Consider the following 23,660-nt stretch of genomic DNA (forward strand, 5'->3'; position numbering starts at 1 on the left):
AAGCTGCATGGGTATACTAATTTAACAGCAAAGCAGAGAAATCTTATTTGTGCAGTTGAAGGACCAACAAAATTTTTCTTTTTTTTTCTCTTTACAAAATCAGCTTCCTCAATCTCTGCTCCTGCAGTGTCCCACCCTAGCAACTCCTTAAAAAATAGTGGGGTGATGGGACTCTGTAAAGTCTGATCAGAATATATACCATTCAACTTAAGCTGCAGAGTTTTATAACTTGGAAGGCTCCACAACTTAAGTTGAAGTTCAACAGTGAGACTATTGATGCCACCGTGATGTTGTGGGGCTGTTTCTTTTCCCCATTCCTGTCTTAAGACCTTCTAACAACAGTGCTTCACCGCGCAGAAATGACACTGTCCAAAAAGTAAAAACAAATTAATTTTATGGCTGAGTGGGGACATCAGCCCTAATTTCCAGGGTCCAGATCCAAAACTCCATAATCACCCATGGTGTTAAAGCAACCTGTAGTCCTATAAATGGCAAGGAAATCATGTTGATGTAACTATTTTTTACAGGCTTACACATCTGGTGTACATTTTTATCTTAAAAGTGCAGAGTATAAACACAAGCCTGCTCACACTCTAGGTAACTGGGAAGAAGAAACCCAGCAAGAACAGCAGCAGAACCTCTAACACGAGAAATACTCTTGATAGAAGTACACATCAGAATGAGAGCCATTATCACCACAAGTGTGAAACTGCATTTATTACCAATATTCACCATACACCATACAGAACTTGCTTTAAGTTGCATCATGTCCATTCAGGTAGCAGCCTTAGCTCTGTAGGGAAGGAAATAAGTTTGGAATTAGAAATAGATAATTCAATTTGGTGCCAAGGTAAGGAGAAAAACAACATATGCAGCCTGTTTCATGGGAAGGCAGGCACTTACTGGAGGACATTCAACTGCACCACTATTGATGTCATCGATTACATCGTGAGGGTGTCGCCCATCGATATTGCAGCCAACAGACTGGGCTGTTCCCAAGATCTCCTTAATGGTTCCTGTAGATGGGGCAGGAAAGTACATTATGTCATGATGGCTGCTGCGCTCATGACCTTTCTGCCAGATGGTCAGCAAAGCATAGCCTCATCCAGATTAGACTCCCTGAATTGAGTCACCCCAGCTCCAACTTTACAGAAGGTATGGGTAGTGAATATGGGTAGACATTGCTGTTGGGACTACAACTCCCAGAATCCCTGATGAAGGGCCATGCTGGCTGGGGATATTGGCAATAACTTGAATGTCACAGGACTTTCAAAAAAATCAAGGGGGCCTGGGAGCCAACTAAATAGAAGGCAGCTTCATTTGCTTCAGCATTTGTTACATGGAACTCATGAGCTTGTCATACATCCAGACCCTCCACCCTCACCTTCCCTGCTTTTACCTGAGAGTTCCCGGGCCAAGGATCGGTGCCGCATCTGCCGGGCAATGTTCACAATCTCCTCAAAGCTGATATTGCCACTGTGCTTAACTGTAAACAAAGAGAGAACTCACATTAGTCAGGTTTTGGGAGCAGACAAGCCTCATCAGCCAGTCCTCTTAAAATATAAAAAGGGACTGTGGCAGTGTTGTTCTTGCTCTGTTCCCATTCTTCGGCACAGAGTTACCCATGAAGAGAAATAACCCTGTTTCCTTGAATGGCGGTTTCCTCTTAGCTCACCACTGGAATGTACAAGCCACAGATGAAATCAGGCAGGCACAGTGGCGGGTGGCTGTTGCAGACAGAACTACAGCACCACACTGATCCATATTTCAGCTCTTTTGGCACTGTAGCTTTCCAAATTTCCCATCTACCCTCATACAAACCAGATTTTTTATGAGCATGATTGAGGGCACTAGTACAATTCCTCGAAAGGACCTCCTGATTCTTAAAATTTTAATTTTTTTAATCACTCTATCCTAAATCTTTGCAAAACAAACCATGGTTCTACTTCCATCTTTATAACTGCCCAGCTGCAATTCACCACCTAAGCAAACCACCACCACCGGACACTCACTGTTTTTCTGCTTTTTGCGGTCACGGGGAGGCTCCTTCAGAGCTTTGATGATCAAGGCAGAGGCTGATGGGACCACCTCGATCTAGAAAGCAAAACAGTCCAGATTGAGACTCATGTGAGGCAGGGGTGGGAAGGAGGAGCAATACACTGACTACAGAAAACCTGGCATGGAAAGAAAAATCCCACCCTCCACCACAGCTCCTCCCAACTCCCAGGGCTGCATCTAACAAAATTGTCTCATTCACATAGGGACTTCTGCTTGTGCAACAGAACACCCTCCTTCTTTCTGCCTCCTGAGCACCTATTCAATCTGTTCAGGGGCCCATCAGGAGCAGACATTCTGTTGCAAAAGCAGAAGACCTTGTGCTCGTAGAACGCTGGATGACAAAGCACTATTTCACATATACACTCCTAAAACTTTTTAATATGAATTTAACTTATCATGAAACAAAACCATCCTCTTCTATAAGGTTTGTGTCCCCAGTTTTTCGGCACAGGACTCTCCATGGGTCAGATAGAAGAGTTCTGCTTCCTAAGCTGGGGTTTGTTATTAGCTCACCACTGGAACATGCCAGTCACTGTTGCACGAAAGGCATGGTGGCGGGTGGCTGTCAGGAAAGCCCAGGGCCTCCCAGGGTCTTAGCTCTAATCCAGGGTTTATCATGTTTCAGAGCTGATTCAAGGTACACATCTGTATAGCAAGGGACGAACACGACTGGCCTACCTCACAAGGCTGTTACAAAAAGTGACGCCAATGCTAAAAAAAAGGCAGCATGCATAAATGCCAAATATTGCTAGGAGCTAAGGGGAAATGTTATTTGGGGACCAATAGTCAAGTTCAAAAGTTTCTCTAGCCAAAGGCCATAACGAACTTATAGCAATTGCATTAATAAAATAATATTGATCATAGATCTGTAAAGTAAGCCAACATCCATGATGAGAAGATACCAGAGACACCAACAAGCTTAAATCTAGCTTGATTTCAGATTAAATGTCAAAAAACCAGAAAACAAAACAACCTTATAGCAATTTTATCTAAAATCCTTTATTCAAGTCAATGAGCGCAGTTGAGGAAAATAATAATAGTCTAAATCAGGGACGTCCAACTCCCAAAAGACTGTGATCTACTCCCAGAAAATGGTTGGACATCTCTTGGTTGGACAAGCTGCTTTCCAGAGTTTGCAATCACCCAATTCCACATAGCACAAGTAAACAATCAATCGGCATGGTATCAATTATTTTAATATACTTTAACATAGAATAGCAGTTGACATTCCTGATATCATGAACTACAACTCCCATAAATCCTGATCACTGGTCCTGCTAGCTAGGAATGATGGGAACTGTAGTTCAACATCTGGATACGTTGCAACCGCCTAATGACCAGGACCATGTTTTTAAGGTCTGGATCCAAAGACCTCCCACACAGCAAGCTGCATGGCACTCATTTTATCGACCTCGGAAGGATGAAAGGCTGAGTCAACCTTGCCAGGATCATGGCTCTGTGGCACTAGCACAGCAGGGCATTTTCAAATGCCAGTGCTTTTGGCCACAGACCCGTCCTTTGTGGCGTTGTCTGTACCTGAGCTTGCCTGTTCTGGATGGTCAGCTTAACCGTGATCCTCAGGCCCTTCCAGTCGCCGGTAGCCTTGGCAATGTCATCACCCACCTTTTTGGGAGACTAAAAGAAAAAAGAACAACAGGTATAACCAATGGGATACTTAAGTCCTGTCCCCCCTAACCTCCCCTCTAATCCAGCAACTGACCACAGATTTAGGTGCTTCACTAACTACATTCTGCCTCCTTAAGTCTCAAGCCTTGCAGCAGCACCCAAGCAACACATGTGGGAAACCTGCACTCCAGACATACAATGCTTGTCTTGCAAACAAGCTTTAAGGTTTCTGTTTGTTATTATTTATTAACTAATTAAATTTCTATACTATCCCAACGATCATAGGGTGGTGTATAATATAAACAAAATATCTATCTAGTCCACAAGATATTGTCTGAGCCTCATCTGGTGATACATTGCATTGAGAAACTGCAGGGGAAACAAATTCTGAAGAGCTTCCTTGCCTACTGTGTCCTAAAGGGGTGACCAAAACCAGCAAATAGGTAATTTAAAAGCCTGCAGGTATGTATAGTTATACTTCAAGTATTTCCACTCCCCAAATCAAGTTGCATAAAAACAGAAATTAAGAAACTGCTGGCAAGAAGAATTTAACTTACCAGTGTACCACAACTTCATTTAAACAATCCAAAAATTTACAGCAGAAGCATTGCAGAAAATGTGCAGCTGGCTTAGTTGCCTGCCTAAGCCAACTGGCACCGAAAAGTTTTCTGCACGTGTTTAAACTTTAAAAAAGGTACCCTGCTGAATCTCTAAGGGAAGAGCCTTCCATAGGAAATGGGCCAATAGTGCTACTTTGCCTTCAGAATTTGAATTGTCACCACTTGCATTCAGCAGCAGAACTGGACAAAGTTTTCATCACAAGGCTTTGGGTTCTGAACAGAGGTCTGGATAGCTGCACCTGGTCCCTGCGCATGTGGCTCTCTATTCCCACTCTACCCATTAGCATTTCTGTGGTTGAATAAGAACTGACTTACCAAACCCAGAGGCCCGATTTTTGGAGCCAGAGCTGAAGTGGCACCAACTTCGCCCCCAGTGCATCTTAAGAAAACTGTAAGAAGAGAGGGGGGGGGGGGGAGAAAACCAGCACATTAAATATAATTATAAGCCACTGTGGTATCATGGCAAAACACCAATACAAAAAATCATACAGGGGATAAACTGCTGGAAAAATGGTAAGAGCTTCACCCTAAAGCAAGGTCTCACTTCCCTTTAGCTGAGATTCCTGCACTGAAGAGGGTTGGACTAGATGACCCTTGGTGTCCTTCCAACTGTAATTCTATGATTCTAAGAACCATGTTCAAATTTCAGCTAAGCCACAAAACTGGGTGACTTTCAGTCTGACATTCACTTGTCTTCCAGCACAGCCTATTTACACAGGGTTGTTCTGAAGATAAAAATAATGCATACAAGTAAAAAGAACCATATCAATATGCTGCTTCAGGGCCTTTGTAGAAAGGTTAAAAATGAAGCAAATCCTGTTGGCTGGACTAGATAGGGCTAGTATTATGTTCTTAATATATCAAAAGAGCTGAATAACTTAGAGAATTTCAATCAAGACTATGAATCCTACCACTCCCGAACGATTTAGCACTCTTTGATTTTCATGTAAGTGTTGTTAATGCACTTAACACAGAAAGTGAGAATATTCAGTCGTTGGTGTTCCAGAGTTATAATAATCAGGTCACAGTGCGGTTTGCCAGTCTGAGTACATAAATACTCTTGGATGTGGTGCAAGGTATCTAATTTTCAAAGACTGGAAACTATAAACATAGTACAGAAAATAAACGCAGAGCTTGTCCGCTGTCATGTACCAATACAAACGCATACAAGAATAGATAAAACAAAAATACAACGGGGAGGAAAACCTAAAAACCGAGAATACAATACACTTATCATTTATAATGTATTTTGTATGTGTTATATCTATCTATCTATCTATTTAAAGTACCGGTGGCATTTGAATGAGATGAAAGAACACCGGTCTAGGTAATTTTAAAAATATGCCACTAACTTGAAAAGGGGCATGGAAGGTTCTGTGGAGAAGCATAGCAAATAAAGGCTAAAAAGCAAGCTGAACACGTCATGTACACGTGCCAGTCGGCCCCCCGCCCCCACCGAGATGTAGACGTTACCACTCCATAGGCCAGCCCAGGCGAGTTGATCGGGCCCCAACCCCAAATAAACGGTCCTCCAAAACGCTTCGAGCCGAAAGACTTACCGACTTTGATCTCGTTGGGGTCGAACTTGGGCGGCATGACTGCGAATTGGATGCCAAGCTAAGCTCCAAGGAGGATGGCGTCGGATTCAGGAGAGCGACCAGCTCTTCCTCGCCCGTAAGACCGAAGTGGCAAAAGGACCGGTTGCGTGCGATCCCGCAGGATATAATATCTAAGATCTCGCGAGATTACACTCACCCGACCTCTGATGCTTTGAAGGGTGAGTCAAAGGAAGTCATCTTAGGTTTGGCCAGGAGGGGCGGACCAAACTTCCGGTCGTTTATTGAAAAAACACCGTGTTCTCTTCGAATTCATAGTACGTAGTGCTTCTCTACACTTTAGTATCTCTACTTTGCGTTGCCTACATCCTTGCCCACAACCCTCCCGCCGTCCAATAAGCACAGTTGCTCTTCCAGCCACAACCTCGCGAGACTCAAAACGCCCTGCCGCCATGTCCACTATGGGCATTCACTGTGGAGGAGCGAGGCTGCGGTCTCCATTTTAGATGTGGGCGAGAGACCGAAGTCTGTAGGCACAAGAGATCGTTCTAAGGTGTAGCCTCTGTGTAACAGACCGCGAATATTTCCTGAGCCGGTTCGATGTTTGTTTCTTCGTTTACGGAAGAGAAGTGGGCAGGGAGAAAGACAAAGAGTTTGGCGGTGGTGAGGGAACGGTATGAGCCGGTAAGTACAGGGCGCGGGAGGGGACATTGTCGAGGTGGGCGTGGCCTAAGGCGTAGCTGGAGGCGGGGCTACTCCTCAGCATTCCCCCTCCCTCCCGCACTTCTGGGTGTGGCCAAGAGAGCTGCTGTTTCTCGCCCCCACCCCCGCCGTGTTGCAATGATTGCCTGAGAGCAGCCAAGGCTGCCATTGGGGCTCCTTCTCCACACCCCCTAGCATGACAGGCTTGGCAAAGCCGCACCTGTTGAACTTCTGCCTACCCGTCGAGCCCTCCAGCGCCTCTTGAGTGACAAGCGCAGCCCTGGGCAGTGGGCATGTTTATTTAGAAGTAAACCCCACAGTACACCCTCGTCTCCCCCCCATGGGGATTTCTCCCAGGTAAGTTACTAGTCCTCATGACCCTGTTTTTCACCCGCTGCCTCTGATTGCCCGTTGCTGGGGAAACCGCAAGCGCGGGGAGGGTTGCTGCGTTCGGGTCCTGCTTTCGGGCTTCCTACTGGGGCTTCTGGCCAGCCTTGGACCAGATCCTGCAGGGCTCACCTTATGTTCTTCAATGAACAGCCCAAGCTCTGCATGCAGCCCAAGGCGGGGGCTCCCTAGAAAACAGAAGCGCGAGTCCTTGTAGGGCATGGGGTGGTGGCAGTAGATCTGATGAAATTTGGTTTGAACCCACAAGATAGAAACCCAGCTTTTATCCCATTTGAATCCATAGCTTAACAACTGTCCATCTCATTTAGACACCTGTTTGGATGTATGGACTGTGTACATTAATCTTTGATGGTTAAGTCAGAATTGAGGGGATATTCTTAATGTAAATGCAAGCTAGGAAGATTTTATCTTTCTTCCTCTTCTGATATGTTTGCGATCTTCTATTAAAAGCGAAAGCTACATAAACAAAGTGTTCAAGGGCACAGTTCTCGTGGAGATTTTGGGGAGTCAGGAAAGATTGCTGCGCCAGTTTAGACCATATTGGGGAACACTTACGATGTGATGCTCTTCCACTGAAAAAACCAAAAGCTGAATACAGTATATTCTTTTAAAAATAGTCTAGTAGAAACGTTCTGGCAGGTTCCCTACATTCAGGGATCGGAATGGAGAAAGTCAGGACCTTCCTGCAGTTTGAAGTAGCGTAGTGCTGCCTGCTTCATGATAGATGGAGATAGGTCAGATCCAGCATTGCCTATCACTGCTGGGAATCACTTGGTTAAATGCCTGTCTGCTGATAGCACTCAGGATTGTGGCTCATATTTTTCTCTGGGGAGCAGGGGTGTGTGTTTTGCCTGTGAGTCCTGGAAGACCTGTTCCCTGCTTTGCAGGGCTTTTCCCACTTGGACTGAGAGGATGGGGCCCTGACTGACTCCAGCTACAGCAGAACTGACACTTGGGCTGGGGTGTTGTTTAGGATTTTTTGTTGCTGTTATTTATATTAATTTTAAATATATCTATTTTAGGTCTTATGATGATTTTTGTGGAAATGGTTCAGTTTGGTTGTGTACTATCTGACACCCTGGAGAGTCAGTCAGTGTAGACAATAATGAGACTGAGGAATCAAAGTGACTCAGCATAAGGCAGCTCACTATGTTATTATGGGAGCTTTTCCTGTCAGTACACACCCATGCTTTGAAAAGCTGCCCCTGTTGAATTTCTGACTTTCAGACAGGTGTTAAAGGCACTAGTTTAACTCTCATGCTTTGGACTCTCCACCTCAACCCCATGCTAGCCCCGTGCCCCAGGCACTGAGCTACCTGATGACTTTTCTAGACCCATTACCTTGCCAGGCTGTTGATAAAACAATGGCAGGCTTCAGCATTGCCACTATCTTCTTTCCTGCATGTGAGAATGTGTGTGGAAGCTCATACACACAGCAGGAGTTAGTTGCCTTTATTGTACTGGGAGTAGGAGGATTACAGGCACGCTTTGGTCCAGTGGCTATTGGTGGCTGACCCCTTTCTTATACAAATGTCCCAGCTTGTGTAACTGAGGTGCCACGACAGGGCAGGGAATGTGAAACCTCGGGTCCAGGGGCCAAATACTGCCCTCTAGGTGTCCGTATGGCCCTCTGCACTCATCCCAGGCCACACACCCCTTAAGCCAGGCCTCTCTGCACCACCACAACCCCCTGGTCAATTTTACTGAGAGCCAGTGTGGTGTAGTGGTTAAGAGCGGTAGTCTCGTAATCTGGGGAACCGGGTTCGCGTCTCCGCTCCTCCACATGCAGCTGCTGGGTGACCTTGGGCCAGTCACACTTCTTTGAAGTCTCTCAGCCCCACTCACCTCACAGGGTGTTTGTTGTGGGGGAGGAAGGGAAAGGAGATTGTTAGCCGCTTTGAGACTCCTGAAGGGGAGTGAAAGGCGGGATATCAAATCCAAACTCTTCTCTTCTTCTCTTCTTTATGTGATGGAGGTTCGCCCGTGGTATCTGTCTGGCTACACCCCACCACTGCAGCCCCTGGAAGGTTCCTCACAAGGGAATGTAGCTCTTGAGCCAAAAAAGGCTTCTCCACCCCTGAACTACAGAAGGGTTATGAGAAATAAAATTCATAAATGTGTTTTTATTTATTCTCTCCCCCCCCACCCGCCCCCAACTTCTCCAGAGGGCGGCACCTTGAGCAGAACCCGTCCAACATGAGCAGCTTCTTCTCAGACTGACAGAGATGTAATTCCTGTTGCTCAGGTTGTGGTTGCCTTCCTGCCTTTCGTTTCCTTTTTCCATCTCTGAGTTGGGATAAAGGGAAGACAAGAGGAAGATGCCGCTCTTCTTCCGTAAAAGGAAACCCAGCGATGAAGCCCGCAAGCGCCTTGAGTACCAAATGTGCCTGGTAAGTCAGCCAGAACTAGGTGGGCCAGCTGCTGGGACTCTTCAGGCTAGCGGGGGCTCCACTAAGGTTCTGAGGAATCTTCTGGAACCATTAAAGAATGTCATCACCTGGTCTTTCCTGTCCCTTGTTACAGATGAATCCTAAGCAGGCTGGATGGATGTAGCAGATCCACAGTATAAAAGCCCTGCCGCCATGTGATAATTTGTTTCATAAAACTATGCCAACTCTGGGATGATGCAGCTGGGGGGGGGACACCAAGCTGGTATATAGACATTCTTAGTAGCTCTTCCAGTCCTGCGCTGGTTTTTGAGCTGGAGTTGGTGTAAACACACCCCAACCTCAGCTGAATCCTATCATCTCCCTTCTGTCCAGGAGTCTGCTTGAGAAGATGGTCTTACATCCCAAGGAGACCTTGCCTGTAGTTGGGAACTTCTCCAGATGGACCGGGATGAACCTGGTGTTTAAGGCTTTCCCTTGGGCTTGGGACATGTCCAAACTCAATGCCAGAGGCCAAATTCACCCCTGGTGCTGGTCATCTGTCCTAGGCCTCATCACTCCTCACCCCCAGATGGAGTGTGACCCAGGGCTTGGTGTAAGGCTGGAGGCTCCTGGTCCTTCTCTGATGAGGAGTCGCACTGTCGAGGCATGACAGCCACCTCTGATTGGGACTCACCCTGTTGGGACACCACATCTGTATTGCCTGCACCGACTGATGGTGGCTCTCTAGGGTTTTCAGAGAAGGGATGCTCCCAACCCAACCTGGGGATGCCAGGGATTGAACCTGGGACCTTCTGCATACAGAAGAAATGCTGTGCCACCAAGCTACAGCCCTTCCCCAAAGTATTTGGCAGGGCTTGGAGCACACCTCTGACAACTGGAGACTTGTAAGCAACATGGGCGCAGTGGGGCTTACTCATGCGCCCCTCCCTAAATATACATATATATTACTTTGATTACATTCAGTGAGCAATTGAGATAAGGCCGGCAACCATCTGATTTCTCGTTTTTGCAAATGCAGCTCACCTGTCTGTCTCTCAACAGGCAAAGGAAGCCGGAGCTGATGATATACTTGACATATCCAAATGTGAACTCTTAGAGGTACGTTTCCGGTGATGCTGACTCCCAAATGTTGGCCAAGTGGTTGGGTGGGAGACATGCTGTTGACATCAGAACCTAAGAAGAGCCCTACTGGATCAGACCAATGCCCCATTTTGCTCTGCATCCTGTTCTCACTGTGGCCAGCCAGATGCCCCAGTGGGACAGCCGCAGGTTGGACCTGAGCATAAGAGCACCCACTCCTCCTGCAGCATCAAAAGGCATTACTGCCTCCAACTGTGGAGGCAGAGCATAGCCACCATGGCTAGTTGCTATGCATAGCCACCTCTTCCATGAATCTGTCTAATATTCTTTTAAATCTTTCCAAGTTGCTGGCCATCACTACCTCCAGTGGGAGGGAGTTCCACAGTTACTATGCATTGCATGCAGAAGTACTTTATTTGCAGCGATGGTTAAGGATCAAAAGCTCTGCTGGTTTCACTTCAGGGCATTGCTTTGGAACTAAAAACACCCCCCCCCCATCCTTTGGGCATTATCTTTGAGTTGTGGTGCCACATTCTGAAGAGTGATACCTTTTATTATCATCCTTCAGCAGAAGATGTTATGCAGGAACGGGTTCCTCTTTCCACCTGTTTCAGAGGCAGAAATGTGTAAATAACTGCGCTTGACACCCATCACCATAGGATCTGTGTTGTATCTTGACATCAAGGACTGGGAGCATCAACCCTCCTGATGTTGTTGGACTCCAGTGCCCATCAGCCCCAGTCAGTGTGGCCAATGGTGAGGGATGATGGAAGTTGTAGTCCAACAATTATCTGGAGGGCTGCAGGGTCATTGTCCCTGGGTGGATCTTCTTGTCATTCTTATCGTCAGGAGGTCTGTTCTGCACAGTACAGGAACAGGGCCTTTTGGAATGCCCTCCCTTTAAATATCAGACAAGCGCTGCCTCTGTTGTCTGTTCTGTGCCTGTGATGACCTTCCAACAAGCCTTCTAAAGCAGAGATCTTTCCCCATTTGCGTCTGCGTTTCAATTTCTTTTATGTGGTTTAGTGGTTATAGTGCTTCTTGTTTGCCACCCTGGGCTCCTTTGGGCAGAAAGTGGGGGCCTATAAATCTGATAAATAATGGTAATATGCCCAAGACAAAATGACCCTTGCATAAAGTATCTCTTTTGTATTTTTTTCTGATCGCCCCTCTCTCTCACAATAACATTTTATCTGACCAGCATTTGGTTTTGTCCTATGCCTGCTTTTAGATTCCGTATGGAGCCTTGGCGACCTGTAAAGTCTTGCAGAAGAAGGTAAGGGACATGTTTCAATGCGTTAGTACAGGCTTTGTCCACTGGGCAAAAGCCCTCCAGACATTGTTTCCCTGCAGTTCTCATCATCCCCAGCCAGCATGTAGTCCAAAATGGCTCTGCTGACTGGGGCTGATGGGAGTTGTAGTCCAAAATACCCAGAGAGCATTAGGTTGACAAAGTCTTTGTTGACACACAGGCCAATATCATAAAATTAGGTGGTGGCATCTCTATGAATCATACTCTTCCTGTGTCCTCCCCTGCTAAACAATTTATGAGGCTGGAGAACCCTCTTGTCCACACAGAGCAAGAAATGGCTTGTGGCCTCAAACAACAGGCAAAGCCTCATGTCCATAGGCAGAAATGGGGCCCTTTGAGTCCTGGCCAATGTGCTTTTGAATGTGTAGCGATTCCCTCTCCCTGTTGTGTTTTAACTTTCCTCAAACACCCTGGAGGGTTTTTCTGGGAGCAAAAGCAGTCAAAGCCTATACAGTGTCTTGCTGGCAAGGTCCATTTCTTCCTTGCTTCCCTCTCCAGATCACTTGTTGCACTGGTTTCCCAAATCATAGTGGCAGTAAACCATGATTTAAATGGGTGCACTGAAACTGCAGGCACTTCACTCCCTCTGCCCCTCTGTCTCCACTCCCAGGAAACAAGTCTAGGTTTGCGCTACCTCTGAACCCAGGTTCACCATTTATTTCTCTCCAAGCAAACCACAAGTGAGTTAGCCAAGAACAAACCTTGATTATGGCTCCCAGCATCACTCTGATAATATCCTCTCTGCTTCTTTCATTGCCTAGGTGCTGATTGCTCACACCAATTGCTTGACATCTCTGACCCCTAAATCCTGTAGCATCCTGAATCTCCTAACTGTGAAGGTAACTTGAAACTCTTTTTTTTTTTTTTTTTTTTTTGCAAATGACTCAAGAGGAAGGAATGAATCATTGAGTGGAAGCTTCTGGACCTGATAGTGAAGAAGGCACAGAACCACTGTGTGTGTGTTGACAGAAGGGGGCTCTTGAAACCAGGTCCCATTCCAATGTGATTTTGTTCCATGTCTTGTTTAAATATACGAGAGACTTCGGAGAGAGAAGGGGAAGGTGTCAGAGATACACAGAGAAGAATGGGAGGAAGAGAGAAGCAGGGTGTCACAGACCAAGAAAGAGGAATAAGGGCATGTCAGGGACAGAGAAGTGTGTGTGGGGGGGGGGAGGGAGGGGGTGCCAAGGACAGAGAAAGAGGAAGAAGCAGTTTGTCAGAGACAGAGAAGTGAGTGGTCTGCTCTCCACTGGCTTTGGCCTCTAACAGGTTAGTGCTGAGGGAGTGTGGCCCTCAATAGAGAAAAAGTGTTCTCCAGCCCTGCTATGAAGGCTTACCAGCTAAATGAACGGCCATTTTCCTTCTCTGCCCTTCCAGGTTTTAGATCTACATGACAACCAGCTGACCTCACTTCCTCCTGATATTGGCCAACTGACATCTCTCCAGGTAAAAGAGACAAAACACATCCTGGGGGAGAATTCTGTTCTGAATTGTTTCTCGTGTGCAGTGTCAGTGTGGTGACTCAGAAAGTATGGGAACTTTTCCATCTCTTTTGGGACCGTGAAGGCTCAGACTAGCCCCTCAAAATGGGATAGTGAAACCAAGGGCTGAATGGAGAGCCTTCTTATTGCTTGAGGCTAGGACCTTTCTGGGTTAGTTACCACAGAGCAGAAACAGAGAGAAACCTGTGTGGAACATCAGCCCGTGTGACTGGCTGCCAGTGTGAAACCTGCTGATTGGCCAGGTCTCTATGAATACCAAGAGCCTGGCATTCCTGTTTTTTTGTTTGTTTTCATGTTTTTATATCCTGACATTCTCTCAAGTTGGGATTCAAAGTGGCTTCCAACATTCAAAACAATCATTGTAAAATACAAATAAAATCAGACCAATTTAAAAAATAGCTTAAATACATAAAAACACAATTAGAACCAGCAGTTAAAATCCAATTTGCCCTGACAGCAGCTGAATGATCAGTATCATCTGCACCTTAGTTTTCAAAAGTCCATCCGAACATGAAGATATTAATCTATTGGTGGAAGGATAGCAAAGAGGGAGCTAGTATAACCTCTCTTGGGAGGGAATGCTACAATCGGGGTGCAGTTTCTTTCTTGTGTCACCACAAACAATGCTTCCAATGTTGATTGGACCATGAGAAGGTGATGCCATGGACTGGCTGGACACAGAGGAATGGTGGGAGGCACTTGCTGGGGAACCCCCAAGGGACAAAGTTCTCAGAGTCTGGGATTGGTGGTGGGACGACAATGCGTGGTCAGAGGGAGAAGCTTGGAGGAGGAGGTGTTGAAAGCTGAAGCACTAACAGGCTCTAGTGAGCAGGGAGAGTGTGACAGAGAGAAGTCCAGAATCAGAAGTAGAGGCAGAAACAGGACAGGAAGAAGACCAAGAGGTAGAGAGGAGTCAGGCTGGTGAAGATACCAGGATGTATCCCCCTCCTTCTGCCACAAGCTCTGCTCCTCTCCCCCTGGTCTCCCAGGACCAGGAGAGGCACGAAGAGGGAGGAGCAGAGATAGGTGCATTGGCAGAATCTCAGATTGCTCGGGAAAGATCTTGGGAAGAATCTAGGGGAGGAGGAGATTTAGACAGCTGTGGGAAGGTGGGGACCTTCAGCCTCCACAACTGCCTCATAGAGGCAGAGTTGCTGTGCTCATTAGGCCTGACACCCCTCAGCTGACCTTGTTTCTTCTAAGAAGGAGTTAACTTCATTTACTCTGTGTGATTTATTGCTGGCTGGCTCCCTTACAAGTGCTCACCTGAGGTTTTAGCAGGGTCATCAAAACAAGACATTTTGTCTCCTGCCCTCAAGACCAGCCTGCTGAACTCAAGAGACTCAGCACTCTGTAAAGTGCACCCTCTGAATTGGATTTCACAGGAACTTCCTACTGCCTCTCTCTAATGGAACAGGAAGGAGCCTGACCCCTCTTGTTTCTGCTCTCTGTCCTTGATAGGTCCTGAACTTTGAAAAGAATCTATTGAAGGCCCTTCCAGATTCGATAGGGGACCTTGTCCAGCTGCAGACGCTTAATCTGAAAGGTAGGAGGAAATGCCTCAGGCGGCAATCCACAGGGATAGGGGAACACATTTCACAGTAATAAAAACACTTAAAACTAGTTTTATAAATAGTTGTAGTAAAAACATCCAATTCCTTCATCTGCCCAAACGCCTGGGGTAACCAAGAATGTTGTTGCCTGGTGCCCAAGCAGTGACAAGGCTGGTACCAGACTGGACTTCCCCAGGGGAGCATTTTCCATTCTAGGGGTTGATAGGAAAAGAATTGAAAATAAACTTCTGACATCATCAAGCCATTATACAAATACACACACACACACACACACACACACACATATCCAAGAAGTGTGTTAATATCTGCGTCTTGCACATTCTGCCTTCTCTTTTTTTTTTAAGTAATTTTTATTCAAAATTTCAACATAACAATTTATCAAAAACATATCCTCCTCACTCCCCCCCTATTTTCCCTCCCCAGAAAAAGCCCCCCACCCCACCCCCGGATTTCCCTCAGCTCCTCTTTCTGGTTTTTCAGCACATGCTATTCTCTGCATATTATAAAATTGTTAAGATCTTTAAATTATCTGTCTTTATGTTACCCATAATAAATTTGTGTATGTTTATTCAAAACCTGCCAAGGAGTCCAGTTCATTTTGTTGTTTCCTTAACTGCTTTGTAAAAGGTTCCCATTCTTCTTTTAAATCACAGTTGTCCTTATCATGCAGTTGGTGCGTCAATTTCGCCAATTCTGCATAGTCCATCAGTTTCTCTTGCCACAGTTCTTTTGTCGGGATTTCTTCATTCTTCCATCCTTGTGCTATTAAGACTCTTGCCGCCATTGTTGCATACATGAATACGTTCTTCAATTTCCTTGGCAGGTCTTTTCCTACAATCCCTAACAGAAATGCTTCAGGCTTTTTTACAAATGTTAATTGGCACATTCTGCCTTCTCTGGCAGGCAACAAGCTGAAGGAACTGCCAGCCTCCCTAGGTGGCCTGCGTAGCCTACGGACCTTAGACATCAGCGAAAACCTAGTGCAGGAGTTGCCGCAGGCACTGGCTCACATCCGAACACTGGAGGTACGTGCCCAAAGAAGTTTTTGCTGTGTGTGTGTGTGTGTGTGTGTGTGTGTGTGTGTGTGGTGCAAAATTCATATTGAGCGGAAGGAAGAGGTCAATATGGAGCTGGAAAGGAAAGCTTTGCTTCTTTCAGATCATACTAGGATGGGTATAAGCAACTCTTCTCTTCCTGGGAAGCTTGTGTGCCAATCTAGCCTTCTACAAAGGGCATAAATCTCAAGACTTCTCCTGCATTGCTCATCAACTAAGACCCTCCTCTGTCTGTTGCTGAAGTGTGTTGTGATTACATCAGTTTAGTGGCCAGTTCAGAAGTGCAGGGTCCTTTCTTGATGGTCAAAGCCACACCCCTTCACAGCTAGATCCCTTTCTAAAATGCAACAATTTTATAATTATACAGTAATAATAATTAGTGATACATTGCAACAATGAATGCAGATCTTCATTTGTTGCCTTTCAGCTAGATCTTCCATTTACTGTGCAGGAACTGTGCAAATGATTTGGACTCCTCCAACATCTTCTCTCAGAGTGATTTAAGTTGTGATTCTCTTGGAAGTTCCATTGTACCTAACAGAACTTGCACACTATTCTCTTGAAACCAAAGCAGCTTTTGTTTTCAGGGTTCCTAAATGCTTAATAGTGGAGCTCACATAACTCTTTCTCCTCAGTATTTTCCCCGCTTGCTTTCTCCAGAGTGATCCTTGGAGCCAGTCCTCAGAGGATGACTCCCCTTCCTTTCATTCTGATTGGTTCAAATCAAAACAAAGGCTAAGGCTTCTTCCCAGTGGCTAAACACCCCCTTTTATGTGGATTGGGTGACACTGGAGACTGGGGCCATGTTGTGGGGTGGGAATAGTAATGGGTCTTCAACCTTCCATGACTCTGGACCACTGCATTTCTGGGTTGCACAGAAGAGAAGAGGTTGTAGCCAACTAAGTTCTGCTCATAGACCCATCAAAATCAATGGGTCAAAGTCATTTGTTACCTTTCAAAGCATCTACTCTTAGTAGGACCTGTACAGGACACAACCCATGACCTTTTTGGCAGTGGCTCCTTGATTTTAAAATGCCCTTCCTAGAGGAGCTCAATAGGCACCGACCTTGCAATTTTCCCACCAATTAGTTAAGACTTTATTGTTGACCAGGGCAATTTGAAAGGGGTTCTGTTTGCTTTCAGCGAGCTTTTGGGTTCTGGTGGCTGCCTTTCGGTCAGTTTTCTTGTTTTCTGAGGGATTATATATTTTTCTTTCATTGCATTTCATCATCATTATTGTGCGCCATCCTGGGATCCGTTTGGAGGAAGGTATTTTGGATAATGTTAAAATGCATTTCAAAAGAGGGATTTTTTGTCCACCTCAAAAGGAATTTTCAGGCCTAGAAAAGGTTCAGAAATTAGCAGCTAGGAGGATAAAAGGGATGGAGCAACCCCCCTGTGAGGGAAGGTTACAGTGTTTGGGCCTTTTTGGTTAGAGGAAAGACAGGTAAATGTCAGGAGGGGGACATGATAGGGGTATATGAGATTATGCATGATGCAGAGAAAGTGGTTTCCTCCCTCTCTCATACTGCTAGAATTTGGGAGTGTTTCTGTTGCACTTGGATGCTGCTTGTGGGCTTCCCATAGGGGCATCTGGTTGGCCACTGTGAGAACAGGATGCTGGACTAGATGGGCCTTGATCCAGTAGCCAGGCTCCTCTTACCTTCTAAAATAATTATATTTCTGTCCGTTCTGCAGTCACTGACCCTGGATGCCTCGTCCATGTCCTACCCGTCCAATGACATCTGCAGCGCTGGCACAGAGGCCATCCAGCAGTTTCTGTGTGGAGGTGAGCAGAGCAGAGGGCTTGCCTAGTGCAAGCAGGGTGGAGAGGACCAGCCCAACAGCGCCTCATGCCTCTGAGACTCTTTCCTCTCCTGGGATGAAGGGCCTAGGGAGGGGCTGTAGCTCAATCGGAGTGCCTCTGCCTTGCATGCAGAAGGTCCCAGGTTCAATTCCCAGCATCCCCAAGTAGGGCTGGAAGACAACCTTGTTTGGAATTGAGAAGAGGGGCTGCTAGCCAGTATAGATGGCCCTGAGCTCCATGAACCAACGGTCTGGCTCAGTCTAAGGCCACTTCCTATGAAAACATGCTTGCTGAATTCTAGAGCCACCTCAATGCGTTTGGTTGAAGACCTGCCCATGCTGTCTTCTGGTTTCTCCCAGAATTAGGAATCGAGTACAATCCTCCCTCGCAGTATTTACTCCCAGTGTTGGAAAGTGACGGAGGTGAGACTTCGGTGGACGGAGTCAGCAGGATGGTCACGAAATATGCGGAGAATGAGGCTCAGTGGCAGGTAATTGCTGAGAAGCAGGCAGTGGTCTTCAAAGTCAGGGATAGGGAGTGTGTTACCCTCTGGATGTCGCTGGATTCCCATTGCTCTTGACCAACTGACCATGCCGGCTGCAGGGGCTTATGGGAGTTGGGCATCCTAACAGCATCTGGAGGGCCACAGATTCCCCAGCCCTGCTTTACAGGCAACCTAACAATGGTCACTGGCTTCCCTGAACTGTGAGAAGTGGTGTGTGTGTTTCTGTGTCTGTGTTTGTTTGTGTGTATGAATGAGTGGACGGGTTGCGTTAAACCCAGTTAAATCCAGGCTCCTTTTGTGAGAGCCAGTGTGGTGTAGTGGTTAAGAGCAGTGGACTCGTAATCTGGTGAACCGGGTTCGCTTCCCCACTCCTCCACATGCAGCTGCTGGGTGACCTTGGGCTAGTCACACTTCTCTGAAGTCTCTCAGCCCCACTCACCTCACAGAGTGTTTTTTGTGGGGGAGGAAGGGAAAGGAGAATATTAGCTGCTTTGAGACTCCTTCGGGTAGTGATAAAGCGGGATATCAAATCCAAACTCTTCTTCTCTTCCTCCTTTTTCAGAACAAATTTATGGACTACGAGAAGCGGAAGGTAAGAAACATTTTCCATTGCTCAGCCCTTCTCCCTTTTGGAAAACTGTTATGCCTTCCAGATGGCTCCCTCAGCTTGTTCCATTTCTTCACTGGATCCACCAATTTTTGTGGGACAGTATTATTTACGTACACGAGTGGCACATATAATAATTATGATGATGGTGATAGTGATAGTGCCATCTGAAGAAAAATAGATCTGACTCAGTTTCCTCAGTCAGCAAATTCATTTGCTTTAAAGCTAGGATGGGAAAGCTTTTGGCCCTTCAAGGTTGCTGGAGTACAGCTGCCATCATCCCTGAGCATTGGTCATGCTGGCTCAGACTGATGGGAGTTAAGGGTCTAGCAAGATCTGGAGGGCCGCAGGTGTCCCCCCCCCCCCCAGTGTAAAGTGTTGAAATAATAAAAATGCTTCAGCCAGAATGGTAGCCGGAGCACCTTACACAAGATGAGTAGCAAACAGTCCTTAACCTGCAGGTGTATAATCTAAGACATGGCACAAAAGGAATGAAGAGAGAAGAGGCAAACAAGTAAGCTCGTGCATTAGTTCTTACAAAGTTCTCGTAACAAGCAGCTTGGAAAGGAAAGGGTTTAAGGAGAGAGGAGGAGCCCAAAGTGAGCTGGTTTGCCAGCTGAATTGATGGAGTGGGCACCTGCTGTCCCATCTTACTCTATGCTCTAGCTTGGTGGATTAATTGCCCACTGGGTGGCAGCCGAAGAAGAGAGGAAAATTCAATGGAAGATGAAGTGGCAGAGTTGTGTCTGGACTATACCACTTCAAACTGCAGGTGTTCGCTTATACAACTGATTGCTCCTCTGCTTACACACGCACCGTCCCCCCCACCCCGCCCCAGAAAAGTAGCTTATTTAGCCTAGCTTTTCCATGGCATACTAGATTTCTACATGCATGAGGATTATTTATTGGGAGGGATTTTCCCCCCCAAAAAGCTTTATTTGTAAGACTAGATGACAACCCGGGACGCGGGTGGCGCTGTGGGTAAAAGCCTCAGCGCCTAGGGCTTGCCGATCGAAAGGTCGGCGGTTCGAATCCCCGCGGCGGGGTGCACTCCCGTTGCTCGGTCCCAGCGCCTGCCAACCTAGCAGTTCGAAAGCACCCCCGGGTGCAAGTAGATAAATAGGGACCGCTTACTGGTGGGAAGGTAAACGGCGTTTCCGTGTGCTGCGCTGGCTCGCCAGATGCAACTTTGTCACGCTGGCCACGTGACCCGGAAGTGTCTCCGGACAGCGCTGGCCCCCGGTCTCTTAAGTGAGATGGGCGCACAACCCTAGAGTCTGTCAAGACTGGCCCGTATGGGCAGGGGTACCTTTACCTTTACCTAGATGACAACAAGCAAAAAAACATGCAGGGGGATAACCCTTACTGTATTTTGTGTGGGTGAGCTTTCAGTTAGGCAAGCTCTTCCCCCCCCCCCGCCCCCACCTGCAGTCTGTAGTCCAAACACAGTTTGTTCACTCCCATCTGCTGTTTATGAACACACAAGCCCTGTCTCTCGTCATGCACCGGGAGGAACACTACAAGCCACGGTATGTTCACATGTTTGCATGTGTGTGCTGATGAGGCTCTTTGTTGGTCCTTCCCAGGAGCAGAAGATGCAGGAGAAGCTGGAGTTTGAGCGCTGGTTGGATCTGGAGCAGCGAGGTCAAGCCCAGCTCATGCACCAGAGCCACGCCCAGAAAGGGGAGATCCTCCAGAGCATGAAGGAGGTATCTTGTCTGTCTCCCTTTTCCACCACCACCCCGGACCCTCCTGTTGCTCCGTGGTTAAGCTGCTCAAAAATATTTCTAAGTAAAAGAAAATGACATAGGTCATTCTAGGATGGATTGATAATTGCCCTGTAGGCAGTGATGACTGATGCCCATTGGGACTGGTAGGGTGGAAAGCAGGGAGCCCAACAGTAGATGGCGCCAGAGCCAATGACAGAGACTGCTAAGTACTTTTGTCCTCATCCTCACTTCTGAGTTCTGCAAGGGGCCACCCAGAGACTAAGAAGGAAGAAGCTGGCAGGCGGTGCTGCTACCCACTGAACTGGTTGCAAGTAGGAGGGTAGGCTGGGGAGGCAGTGCCCCATCCACCCTGATGGACCAGCCTCCACTGCCCATAAGAGAGGTTCATACATTTGCTTAATGTGGTTGGGAAAATGTGCCATTCTGTGGAATCCGGATGTAGGCTTACCCTCGGGTTGCAAGGTCCAGGGAGGCCTCTGTGGGAGTTAAGGCTGTCCTGGAGATCAAGTGAAACGGTCCTTTGAAGCTGTTCTCCTCTCTGCTTGCAGGAGCAGGTAAGGCTGGAGCAGGGCCTGACCCGGCACCAGGAGCGCCTGGGAGAAGAACGCATGAAGCTGTTGGAGCAGCTGAAGCAAATGGAGCAAGGGGTGTCCGGCCGGATCAAGAAACTGCTGGAAGAGAACCAGAGGTCAGAGGTGGTGTTGAGCAACAGTCACGAGAGCTATGCATGCAACTCTTGACAGTTTTCACTCCTAGGCTGGGTTTATTGCACCAAGGCTCAAAGACACCTGGGCTGGATTTTCAGATCTGATGGTGTGACTCCAGACAAGGAGTTCAGTTAGGGTTGGGGAACATTTTTAGCTGGAGGATCTTGTTTCCTTCTGGGGCCACTTGCCAGTGGTTTGTGGGAGCCAGAGGCTAAAATAGGTGGAGCATCACATGCAAATTATATATTGGAACTCACGCACACAGCTCTCTATCCTCCCATCTAGTCAACCAAGAGGCATTATCAGAGTTCAGGGGCACATCCCAGCCAGACAAAAACACTCAAGAATTTAAGTAGGGCTGGCAAGGGGGCTGGCTGGGGAGAGTCCCAAGGACCAGGCAGAGAGGCTTGGAGGGCCAAATTCAGCCCCTGGATCTGAGGTTCCCAGCTCTCAAGTTAAGAGTTCAAACAGGAATAGCCCTGTCAGGACATCCCTGATGTTACCAAAATAAGTCCAGGATTTTTCCTTTGAAAGTAAATCCCAAGAGTCGTGGTCTGGAAACGCCAGACCCTTCATAGCGGAATGAGTTTTTCTCTCACTATCTTTTACCAAGATCCTTCACCCTGTTGCTTCAGCCATGATTTGGTTCAGGTGGAGAGTTTATATAGGACTTTATATAGGTTCCACTCCATGCTGGTTCTCAGCCAGGCGCTGGTCCAGACAGGTGGCTGCATGAGCTTCCCCCCTCCTCTTAGAACTGAACCAGGACTAATAATGCCTTCTGGTATTTTTTCCCCTCCTTGCTTTCTTTCTAGGCAAAAGCAGAGCTCTGAGATTCTCAAATCTCTGGAGAATGACCGGTGAGTGTCCCAGATGCTCTTGGCTGGGTAAGGAGCGGGGAGGATGATGCCTTTGCATGAGAACATAAAAAGTGTTGCCTGGGTCAGGGCAATGGGCGGTCTAGTTCAGCATCTTGTTCTCACAGTGACTGACCAGATGCATCTCTCTGTACTTGGTTCCCAGCACCTGGCATTCAGAGGCATGCTGCCTCCATTGTAGCTTGTAGCCATTGATTGCCACCAGGGAAAGGCCATAGCTCAGTGGTAGAACACCTGTTTTGCATGCAGAAGGTCCCAGGTACCATCTTTGGCATCCTTAGGTGGGGTTGGAAAAAGCTCCCTCTCTGAAACCCTGGAGAGTCGTCGTCAGTCATTGTAGGCAATAGCGAGCTAGATGCACCAAAGGTTTGGCGTAAGGTGGCTCCTCAGTTCCTATCATCTTTTCATCCAAGAGTTTGTCTTATCCTCTTGAAAAATTTCACATGCTATGCATAAAAATGGGAGATGACCGTTGCTTTCATGCCCAGGCTTCCCAGAGGCTTCCGGCTGCCCCCTGCTGGAAACTGGAACACTAGGTTTGATGAGCCTTCAGTCTAATCTAAACAATGAAAGAGGCAGGGCAGGCCTTGCCACTGGGTGACACTTGAGGGAAGGGCATGCAATGGCTGAATCTCTCCCTTTTCCCCTGCCAGGATCCGTATGGAGCAGCTGATGGCCATTACTCAGGAGGAGGCTGAGCAGCTGCGTAGGAAGGAAGTGGCCTGTGAGTGCGGCTGTGGGAGTTCTGGGTTGGGAGCCTTTACACCCCAGGCATAGAACTGCTTCTCCTGGCTATGTTGATTTCTACAGAAAGCACGTGGAATATTGTCCCACTCAAGGGCTGCATTCTCTTCTGGGCAGCCATCTGGGGGCCACATGCCAGGGTGGGTGGGACAACAAATGTAAATTTTTCCTTTTGTACCATAGCCTATTTTTTACATACACACACACACACACACACACACACACACACCCTCTGTCCTCCATCATGACAAACAAGGTATTTTTAGAATTCAAGGAGACACTTCAGCCAGGCAAAAGCCCCTGAAGAGGGCCAGAGTAAGGCGTTGTGTCTTGGGGAGGATTCTGAGGACCAGGCAGAGAGACCTGGGATGCTACATTTAGCCCCCTGGGGCCTGAGGTTCCCCACCCCTGGCTTAGTGCATGGAAGAGATTGTTAGGATGCTTTCGATCCAATCTTAAGTGAGAGCGCTGCCCGCAAAATTCTGCACGAATCCCCAAAAACTCTCCAGGGTTTTTCACCATTGAGGTTTATGTACTCTGTATTTCTTCCCCCATCAACAACAAAGGCACTGCCGTTTTGGTTCCTCCTTCCCTAGAAGCAGACACAACGCTTCCATACCTACCCCTAGTTCTGCTCTTTCATATCTCCTGTACACCCCCCCCCCCAGGTTTTCCTACCTCTGCTAAATTGTGGAATGTTGGAGGCAGGGAATGGATTTGGAAGCCTCCTGAGCTGCTTCCTGATCTCTGGAAAATTTTGGTGCTGTTCTAACGTGCGGGAGGAGACAGTTTTTGAACA

General features: G+C 47.2%; 2 protein-coding genes and 2 non-coding genes across 8 annotated transcripts in view; 1 reads left to right on the plus strand and 3 right to left on the minus strand.

Annotated features, from left to right (window-relative positions):
- Positions 1-689: 689 nt before the first annotated feature.
- RPL12 (ribosomal protein L12) lies at positions 690-6,022 on the minus strand. Its single transcript, XM_028714376.2, has 7 exons — positions 5,864-6,022; positions 4,620-4,693; positions 3,595-3,693; positions 2,013-2,094; positions 1,400-1,486; positions 904-1,016; positions 690-793 (listed from the first exon to the last, which is right to left on the minus strand). Exons 1-7 carry the CDS (start codon positions 5,898-5,900, stop codon positions 788-790), a joined length of 498 nt encoding a protein of 165 aa, XP_028570209.1. The 5' UTR covers positions 5,901-6,022; the 3' UTR covers positions 690-787.
- Positions 1,593-1,724, minus strand: LOC114589617 (small nucleolar RNA SNORA65). The gene has a single exon (XR_003704717.1). It is a non-coding gene; the product is annotated as a small nucleolar RNA SNORA65 (small nucleolar RNA).
- Positions 4,441-4,509, minus strand: LOC114589614 (small nucleolar RNA SNORD38). The gene has a single exon (XR_003704714.1). It is a non-coding gene; the product is annotated as a small nucleolar RNA SNORD38 (small nucleolar RNA).
- Positions 6,023-6,157: 135 nt separating the features above from the next.
- LRSAM1 (leucine rich repeat and sterile alpha motif containing 1) overlaps positions 6,158-23,660 on the plus strand; it is a 29,527-nt gene continuing 12,024 nt past the window's right edge. For 2 of the 5 annotated variants that reach the window (XM_028714370.2, XM_028714374.2), the window contains exons 1-15: positions 6,648-6,919; positions 9,136-9,360; positions 10,402-10,458; positions 11,672-11,716; positions 12,514-12,591; positions 13,130-13,198; positions 14,716-14,800; positions 15,732-15,853; positions 17,582-17,672; positions 18,050-18,180; positions 18,758-18,787; positions 20,389-20,511; positions 21,081-21,220; positions 22,055-22,099; positions 22,771-22,841. In XM_028714370.2, the coding sequence (XP_028570203.1) occupies positions 9,289-9,360; positions 10,402-10,458; positions 11,672-11,716; positions 12,514-12,591; positions 13,130-13,198; positions 14,716-14,800; positions 15,732-15,853; positions 17,582-17,672; positions 18,050-18,180; positions 18,758-18,787; positions 20,389-20,511; positions 21,081-21,220; positions 22,055-22,099; positions 22,771-22,841 (1,159 nt within the window). In that variant the 5' untranslated portion in view covers positions 6,648-6,919; positions 9,136-9,288. Of the gene's footprint in view, positions 6,545-6,647; positions 6,920-9,135; positions 9,361-10,401; positions 10,459-11,671; positions 11,717-12,513; positions 12,592-13,129; positions 13,199-14,715; positions 14,801-15,731; positions 15,854-17,581; positions 17,673-18,049; positions 18,181-18,757; positions 18,788-20,388; positions 20,512-21,080; positions 21,221-22,054; positions 22,100-22,770; positions 22,842-23,660 lie in introns of those variants that run through there. The other 3 variants (XM_028714371.2, XM_028714373.2, XM_028714372.2) reach the window with 3 other exon arrangements.

The sequence above is a fragment of the Podarcis muralis genome, chromosome Z (assembly GCF_964188315.1).
Source record: "Podarcis muralis chromosome Z, rPodMur119.hap1.1, whole genome shotgun sequence".
Classification (NCBI taxonomy): Eukaryota; Metazoa; Chordata; class Lepidosauria; order Squamata; family Lacertidae; genus Podarcis; species Podarcis muralis.

Coding starts and splice junctions, on each gene's coding strand:
- RPL12 (XM_028714376.2), bottom strand. CDS start 5,900: ATGCCGCCCAAGTTCGACCCCAACGAGATCAAAGTCG. Junction 3,694..4,619: donor AAATCGGGCCTCTGGGTTTG/GTAAGTCAGTTC, acceptor TTTTTCTTTTAG/TCTCCCAAAAAGGTGGGTGA. Junction 1,017..1,399: donor CTTGGCCCGGGAACTCTCAG/GTAAAAGCAGGG, acceptor CCCCATCTACAG/GAACCATTAAGGAGATCTTG.